The following is an 8,514-nucleotide window of genomic DNA, read 5'->3' on the forward strand; positions in this document are numbered from 1 at the left end:
CGACATAAGTGAACACCTGACGAGCATCATCCTCTCCTCTGCCCACACCCTCAAGGGCCTCAGACAGGAGGTAAATGAGCTGAAACTGCAAGTCACAGAATTCTGCAGAGAACTGACACCTGCTCAACGAGAGAAAGCACAGAACGGATGCAAAGAACCTCACAGAATGGTGCGACAGAAGGAAATCACCAGTCTTCAGGAGGCTCTAACAGCTGCTGGACACCAAGCGCCGCTGGAAAAAGCCATCAGACAGGACTTGAAAAGAGAACTGTTTCACACCAAGTCACTGTTAAAAACAACATATGTGGAACTAAATGAGAGAGACACCAGATCTAAGGCCTTACAAGGCCAGCTGCATGCAGCCAGAGCTGAGGTCCAAACCCTGACTCAGCAATTAAAGAGGAGCTTGACATGGTTCAGAAAGAATTTAAACAGTCCTACCGACTGCGCATAGACTTAAGCAAAAGACAGCCGGCTGAACATCACGTCGCCAGCAGTGCAAGCCCTCCACGCCTGTGCACAGCTACGAAAGGGGGGAAAGGGAGCCAAAGCCTTCTGCTTGACACTTCACAAGTCAGCTCCCTGAAAACCTCTGCAGCTGCAGAAAAAAAAAAAAAATTCAGGTGAACCGAAACAACGCAGCCAGCCTGCAAGCAGCCCGAGGTGAATTCAATGTCACAAATGAACTGGAATATGCTTGCAGACCACAAGGTGAACAGACAGGGAAAACACGAAACAGAACTTCCCCTGGCCAGCAGGCCCACCACCTCAGCCAAGAGTCCGAACCTGCGAGGGGGGGGGCGAGAGCCACTGTTCACACGTCACCAACCAGCAGCCACAAGGGGGTGGGGCAGGGACCTTTCCAGAGGATCACTGCAGACACACACACTGTGTGACCCCACAGACCCCAACGAGCTGGCCAGAGACAATACATCTGGCAACCTAAATACTGCAGAGACCTTGAGGACATCAAAGGAACTGATCCTGCAGTCTCACCAGCAGTTTAAACAAGCCATCATAAAGGAATTCTCAGACCCAGAGTCTGAACAGGGACTGATCGCTGCTGATTCTGAACTTCACAACTCAGAATCCAAAGCGGGCACCAGAAGGCACCCAGCATTGCCACAATGCAAAACCCTTCTACAGAAAGCCCCTAGCCAGAAGAGGACAGAGCCATCACCATGGCAACAGACCCAGGTTCCAGACCAACCACTGGGAAAAGGCGTCCTCATCCTGCAAACACCACGGTATGTCCAACAGCAGTCCACCACAACATCCTCCTCCACACCCTTCACACAGGTGCTGAACGGAGGCTACACAAGGACAGCTGGACACGCCTACTTCTGGGTTACAGGAGCTGCTGACACTCGCAAAAGAGCTCCTTGAACAAAACTCAACTAAGGAGTACTGAGAAGGACAAACCTCTGACTCCTTGCCTGCTGCAACACAGCATCAGGCCCCTCCAAGGGAGGAGCATCCCTTGAAACCGGTCGACACCCCCAGAAGCAGCCAGACAACGTTGGATTGAGCAACGGGCCCACATGCCCAACAGCGAAAGCTCTACCAACACAACTCAGGCAAGCTCAAGTCGGTGCCGCCACAAGAGCCAAGCGACACCGCAAACATCGGATTTCTAGTGATGTTGAGCAAAGCAGAGGGCTAACAACCACCTGCCGCTCTCCTGCCATCATCACTAGGTCAGTCGGAAATTCTCTACACACTATAGAATCTCCATAACAGTTCCCGGCAATCCCTGGAACCACCTGCACTCTCACCAGTGAGAGTCTAACCCGGCTGTCCCACATCACGGGTACCACAGATAGCCTACTTGCTAACAACACCAACAAACAACCATCTTACCCGGACTAACTCACTTCAGGATGAAAGGTGACACAGCCTCGACACCTGCTGCATAAGCTCGAGGACCCGCACCTTGCTACAGTCTACATCACCACAGCACACCACCTGACAGCATCCACCACGGCACCACAACCACTCCTGGAGGCACCAACAGCCAGAGAGCCACCACTGGCTCCCAGCCGTGAGTGACAGGTGTGTGTTAGATTGTTCTGCACCTTTGACGTCGCTCGCTGTTGTCTATTCTACGGACAACAACGCTCGAAAGGGGGGGATATATGTAGCGTCTCGACCAATCTGACACACTAATTTTTATTTGATTTAACAAATCAATTATTCATTAGATTAACAAATCGTCACAGTCCCCTCACTCAATAAACTGGATGCCAGGATTTCTGCAGAACACCAGGCCCCCTGGTCACCATGACAACTAATCATGATATCACTGGTTTTATGACCCCCCCCAGGAATGTGAGTAGAATAACCCACTCATTGTCCCCATAGGAAAGGCAGAGTAGAAATGGACTTTTCTACTAATTAATTCATAGGAAAACCTTTCTTTGAATGAACACACATCATCCTTCAGGTCATTGGGTATATTATTGTCATCGTGTATTTGGTCTTTGAAATTGTATACTGTTATGCAGACTTATAATCGAAACACCCTCCTGTCAGCTTACATATATATATCTCCACCATGTTTAGTATCTATGAATTCGCCTTCTGATGATCGAAACGAGCGTGTATATTATATGTTGGTACATAGGCAATATATTAGTGTCCTGAGAATCTTTAGTAATTTCGATTCAAGTTCCATTTGCAAATTACCATGCCCTCACACAAAGGGTCATAAAAACTCCCCAGTATCTCAAAACTCCCACTTGGGATACCGGCCTTTCTCATTGGACAAGCCCATCTTGAGAGGCGGGGATCTTCTCCGACCTTAAAGGCCCACACCAGGGACCCTCCCCAGTCGGTGGTTCTGTTAGGTTTCGATAAGATGTGAGTTCCAATGCTCCAGGACATCCTAAGTTTTTGTGCCAGGCCTTCAGCCTCGACTTTTCCACTCATCAAGATTCTCTGACTCAAAACTGGTTCTTTTCATCGACCCAAATTCAGCAAAGATCAACTGGAAACTTCAGATTACATCAAACCTCTCTTTCAGACAGATGAGACTTGCAAGTATCCAAACTTAGTCTTATTAATTGATACATTAGGTATCATTTTCACCTTTTTACAAAGGTGTGTTTGAACTAAGAATCTGATGTTTCCCTTCAGGCTGTAAATCTGCTGAATATGCAAATGGTTCTATAACTTCATATTCCTTATTTCTCTTCTCTTTACTGCGTTAAGCTTTTAACCCTTTCCTATACCAACTGTGTGTGTGTGTGTGTGTGTGTGTGTATGTGTATGTTAGACCAGTTTAAGTGTTTATGTGTATGTTGGACTAGTTTAAGTGTTTATGTAGTTAATAAAACCTTACTTGTATCACACTTGACGTGGTTCATTGTTTGCTCATATCTGGAGTCGCTTAATCATGCAGATTTATGCTACAAGCTTTTGTAGAATTGTACAGTAAGAAAGTTATTTCCCTTAACCAGGAAATTAACGTTCTTAGAATTGACAAGACAGTTGACCCTGAGAGGTCAAGTAAATATCTACAGCGGATCTAAAATATTCATAATTAATTATAACTAGTTATGATTAATTATTCATATTTCCCATGAGCTGATTCGTTACACATGAAAACACATAAGCACTGATGAGTGACACACAGGCACATTCTGTGAGATGCACTTCAAAAGACCTTGAAATCAGCTCCTGTGTTGCCCCTGACAAAACAGCCTTTGCTGTAATGAATGCCCTGCAGTGGAACCCAGAGGAAGCAGTCATTCCACTGGCTACCAGGCTCTTCAATGCTTCATTAGAGTTCTGTTTGTTTAAAGCTTACCCTCCTGACAGTTACCAGTTTGCCAGTACGGGGCCTCCACCCTGCTTCCAACATCCTGAGCATGTGATGTGAGGGCCAAGTCCTGTTAGAGGGGTATCACAGAATTGCTTTGTTTTGACGGCGTGTCTGGAGCTGGGAAGAGATAAAGTTTAGATGCGGTTTACTCATAATGTTGTTTACATTAGATACAATTTCTTTCTATTTTTTGTTACTTTATCACGACCCACAGTTTGTGTTTCAAATTAGCTGAATGTTTCGATGTTTGAGATTCTTGACAGAAATGAAGTGTTTCACAATTTTGTTTTAAATGGCTTGCAGCTCTTCTTGTGTATCTCTCTAAAGACTCTTGACTCTTCTAAGATATCACTCTATTGAATTGTGTGCACTGTATTGAATTGTGCCGTTATAATGACCTCAACAGTAACCTTATTCTCTCTCTCTATTGTCTCCTCCACATAACTCTCTCTAGATTGTCTGACTTGTGCCATGTGCCTTTTTTAATGTGAGTAGATAATAAACATGGCTTTGTCATGACTTTCATGTGATGCCACAAGAAGCAGATGACGGTGCATATTTAAGTTAAACACACAAGGTATACCCCAACTGATAAAGTTATACAGGAATGCAACAAACAGAAGACAGATAACTATGTTATCGTAAAACTGGCACTTGTTTGAATCTGATAAAGTGTTGAATCTGATACTGTGGGGAATGCAGGCTTTGTGTTGAAACCTCTTATGGCGCTTTTCCACTGCATGGTACGGCACGGTACGGCTCCGGACGGGTCACTTTTGGGGGGTTTTCCACTGGGTACAGTACCTGGTACCTGGTACTTTTTTTAGTACCACCTCGGTTAGGGTTCCAAGTGAACCGTACCATTACCAAAACGTGACGTGTAAACTCTGCTGATCACGGATTGGCCGGAGAGAATCGTCACTACCTGCGTCACTGAACTTGCGACACAAACACAAAAGAACCGCTAGATTTAAATCAGCACAGCCAGCGAAGGATCGAACGCAACTGTTTTGAACGAGGCCAGCGAGAGCTTGATGGGGCGACGCGGAATGAAAAAGTTTTTTTTAGGAGTCGTGGTAGTAGAGGCGGCGCAACTATAACGACATGTGAATAATCCCGCCCACTCTAAAGCGGCACTGAACTGCAGTGGAAACGCAAACCGTGCCGAGCCGAACCGTGCCGTGCCGTACTGAGCCGTACCGAGCCGAGTCGTACCATGCAGTGGAAAAGCGCCATTAGTCAACGACACTATTGCTTTCTGCTGTGCTGCAGGCTTTGGGTGGACTTAATGTCTGCATATCAATTTGATTCTCTCCCCAGTATGATGTCAGAGCATATAGTTGTTTTTGCACCAAGGCCAAATACATGGATCGGTGTCCAGATACAATATCCTGCTGACACACACGTGAGTTCACTTGGCCACCCACACATGTGTGCAATGATTTGCAATCCAGTCATACCTTTACATTGACTTGTAATTACATTCTTAAAAAGAAATAATAACCTTTTGTATAAAATTATTTTCATCACTAATTCCAAATTATGATGTTATGTGCCTTTATGGTCTGTAATATATGTGAACCCCCTGTAGGTGACGAGAGAAAATTTTGGATAAATGGGACGCACATGAGGAGGCTGAGAAATATAAGTGCTGACTGAAATCTTTAAAAGATCTTTTCTTTAGTTTTAATTGTTTATTTTCAAATAAATGTACAACACATTTAGGCCATATCAGCCTTGGACCTGTTTATTATTGGAAACATGAGAAGCATTAGTCACAAATTCAAGCACCAGTGTTTCACAAGTGGTAAAACAAAGGGGGAACTAAGGTAAAACCAAACACTTTAGCCAATAAAGACTGTATATTAATGCTCTGTTAAAACATCTAGGTCAATGACCCTGGTGATTTCATCACACACCAGCACACTGATGTTGCAGAGTTTCTCACTTTTTATAGAACCTTTCAGATTAAGGTCTTCTAATGAATCAATAGATGATGTATAAACTTGACAGAGAAATATGTTCACTTGTGCTAGAATAAAGCAGCAAACCTTTTTTCTGTCTCATCTCTTTCTCTGTTTCCCTTTATAATAGAGGCAGCATTTACTTTTCTTTCCTCCATAGTTCTATTCAACTTCTCAGCTGTTCAACTTTTCAATGTCAGCGTAAGTTGTCAACTCTTTTGAAAATGATAATGTCTGGTCACTTTGTTTCTGCACAATTCTGTCAGTGAGAACGAGCCCTAAATAAGAAACCTTAGTTTGCTATATAACATCTCTGGCATTCTGCACTCCATTACAGTGGAAACATGCATTAAAATACAACCAAATGCAGTTTTGATATACATAAAATGGCAAACAGTAACAATTACGTTTGATGATGACCTTTATGTTTAAGATGAATCAAAATATTTGATTAGAAAATACCTATAGGTCAATATAAATAAGAATATACACTTGAACTCTTGGATGAGTTCATGTATTGTTTTTTAAGCTTCCTTAGAATTAAAGTTTTTTTATTAAATACAAACAAGGATAAAGATGCTCTTAAATATTCTAATCTTGCATATGGGAGTAATAAACCTATCCGCGCACTAAACCTATCCTCGTTAATCGTCCCTCTCCACACACATGCGCTGTATCCAGCTGTGGAATTGCAGAAGTGAGGCTACAGGGCGGAGAAAATAGGGAGAGGAAACTAAATAGAGAGGTAGGAGGTCCCACTTTTCGCCGAGCACGACATGGAGAGAAAGTGAGAGATTTTACATTAAGTCTCCAAGCAGCTCCCCTTCGAAGGCGCAGCAGTTTGCTGTCGGGATCGCGATAAACAGAAAGCGAACAGAGCTGCTCTGTGTCAGGATCGAGGAGGGATTCAAGGGAAGTTTTCAGAGGAAACGAGACTTTGCCGGGCGCTAGCGAGCGGAGGTCTGCTGCTGGTTCGCACAGGGAGAAAGCGGGGGAAACAGAGACGGCTCTGTTGTGCGGATTTTAATGAAATACAGCAGCTGTCAGACACACGCCTGCAACCCCTGCCTACCCCGAGTTAGATGCGTTTGACTTTAAGATGCGGAGCGACCCCATACTGTTCGCCTCGAGGGGTGAGTGTCCTGTACCTCCATGAGTGGATTCATTGTTGCACGCTGTGAGACCGTCGATTAATATTGCTGTCACCAGACGTTTCATTTATAGCATGAAACAACAATGTATCTTTTAGTGAGTTGCAATATCACACCAAACAAACAGTAATTTGTTAGAAACACATTTCTCATTCTGGAATATCCACGCGCTTTGAGTAAAGAACAAGTATGTCAAAAAGTTTTTCGGGTGAATTGAATTTGAACTATACAGTAAGTGAGAAAATACTAAATATTTCATATGACGGACATTTCAAAGGCGACAATACCGTTTTGGACTGGGAAGAGCTGAGTTCATCCCGTGAGTCAGATTTTCTCCGTATCCTTCATAGCTTTTCTCTCAGGTCAGTTAGAAAAGCCGTTGCAATTTGAAATGTGGAGGCGGTAAATTTAATGACGTTGCAAGGAAGTCATTGATTGCTGTTTGTTTGCTGTGTTTGTTAGTTTGTATTATCAAACATGTTTTAAAAAGTGCTTGTCATTTTTAATGTTCAGATTTGCATTAATTTGAAACAAATTCTTTTAAATTATATTTGAAAATAGTTGTATTAGCACTCTAGAATAATTAAAGGGGTCATATGATGCTAATTTAAAGATCATTATTTTGTGCATTTGGTTTAACAGAATATGTTGACATGCTTTAATGTTCAGAAAACACATTATTTTTAAAATACTGTACATTATTGTAGGTCCTCTATGCCCCGCCTCTCTCAAACACATCAGGTGAGATCGACTTGAAGCACGGCTACAGACGGCGATCAACGAGAGTAGCCGCTTGCAGTCGGGGGCGGAGTTGAAAACGGAGCTGTCAAGCCGGACATTTCTGCTCCCGTTAGTGACGCTCTCGCGGTGTTTGCATACTCTATCACAGATGAAGTTAATTAAATGCAATATTTGTCAAATATACAGACGTTTCAGAAACGTTTTCATGAGCAACAGATATACTGATTATATACTGCTTAATACAACGCCATCTGTTCAAGAATAAAGTTAAACGTAAATATATACTATTTAAATACTAATAAAGTGGGGGAATATATGCTTTCATCAGTGTTTTATGATAAACGTGACTCAATATAACATTGCGACCACAGTAAAAAAACTTTGAATAATCCCGTGATAGTTGTCATGCGGTGAATCTGGCCAATCGTGAAATGGCTGTGTCGTCACCAACGCCACCAACGCTGCTCTGGACAAACTGCGCCGGCTGAGTCAGCCGGCTGCTCTCGAAACGCTATCGCGGTACTTTGATGCCACACAGTGACGTGGTGTCGGCGCCGGTTCAAGTCGGACAAAATTTCTAACCGGCATGCACTGCTTCAAGTCAGCCGCCGATCGGTTTGCGCGCCGCCGCATGAAGTCGAACGGACCTTGTGTGTTATGTTCTAATTGGTTCTTTGGTTCATGTGTCATGTTATCATTCGTTGTCTTAGTCATGTGTCCTGTCTCTCATTGGTTGATTCTTGTCATGTGACCCTTAGTGTTTGGTATAAGTAGCCCTCATGTTGCCATTGTCTCTGGTCGTGTATTGATGTTGTAACCCGCTGTTGGTGAGTCT

The 8,514-nt window shown here is 43.5% G+C and overlaps 1 protein-coding gene across 3 annotated transcripts in view; it reads left to right on the top strand.

Annotated features, from left to right (window-relative positions):
- Positions 1-8,514, top strand: part of LOC107733469 (actin filament-associated protein 1-like) — a 64,553-nt gene that overhangs the window by 13,979 nt on the left and 42,060 nt on the right. For 2 of the 3 annotated variants that reach the window (XM_016545097.1, XM_016545099.1), the window contains exon 1: positions 6,541-6,920. The exons of the other annotated variant lie outside the window; for it this stretch is intronic. In XM_016545097.1, the coding sequence (XP_016400583.1) occupies positions 6,887-6,920 (34 nt within the window). In that variant the 5' untranslated portion in view covers positions 6,541-6,886. Of the gene's footprint in view, positions 1-6,540; positions 6,921-8,514 lie in introns of those variants that run through there. 3 annotated transcript variants of the gene reach the window in all.

The sequence above is a fragment of the Sinocyclocheilus rhinocerous genome, unplaced genomic scaffold (assembly GCF_001515625.1).
Source record: "Sinocyclocheilus rhinocerous isolate Xijiao unplaced genomic scaffold, SAMN03320098_v1.1 scaffold2385, whole genome shotgun sequence".
Taxonomy (NCBI): domain Eukaryota; kingdom Metazoa; phylum Chordata; class Actinopteri; order Cypriniformes; family Cyprinidae; genus Sinocyclocheilus; species Sinocyclocheilus rhinocerous.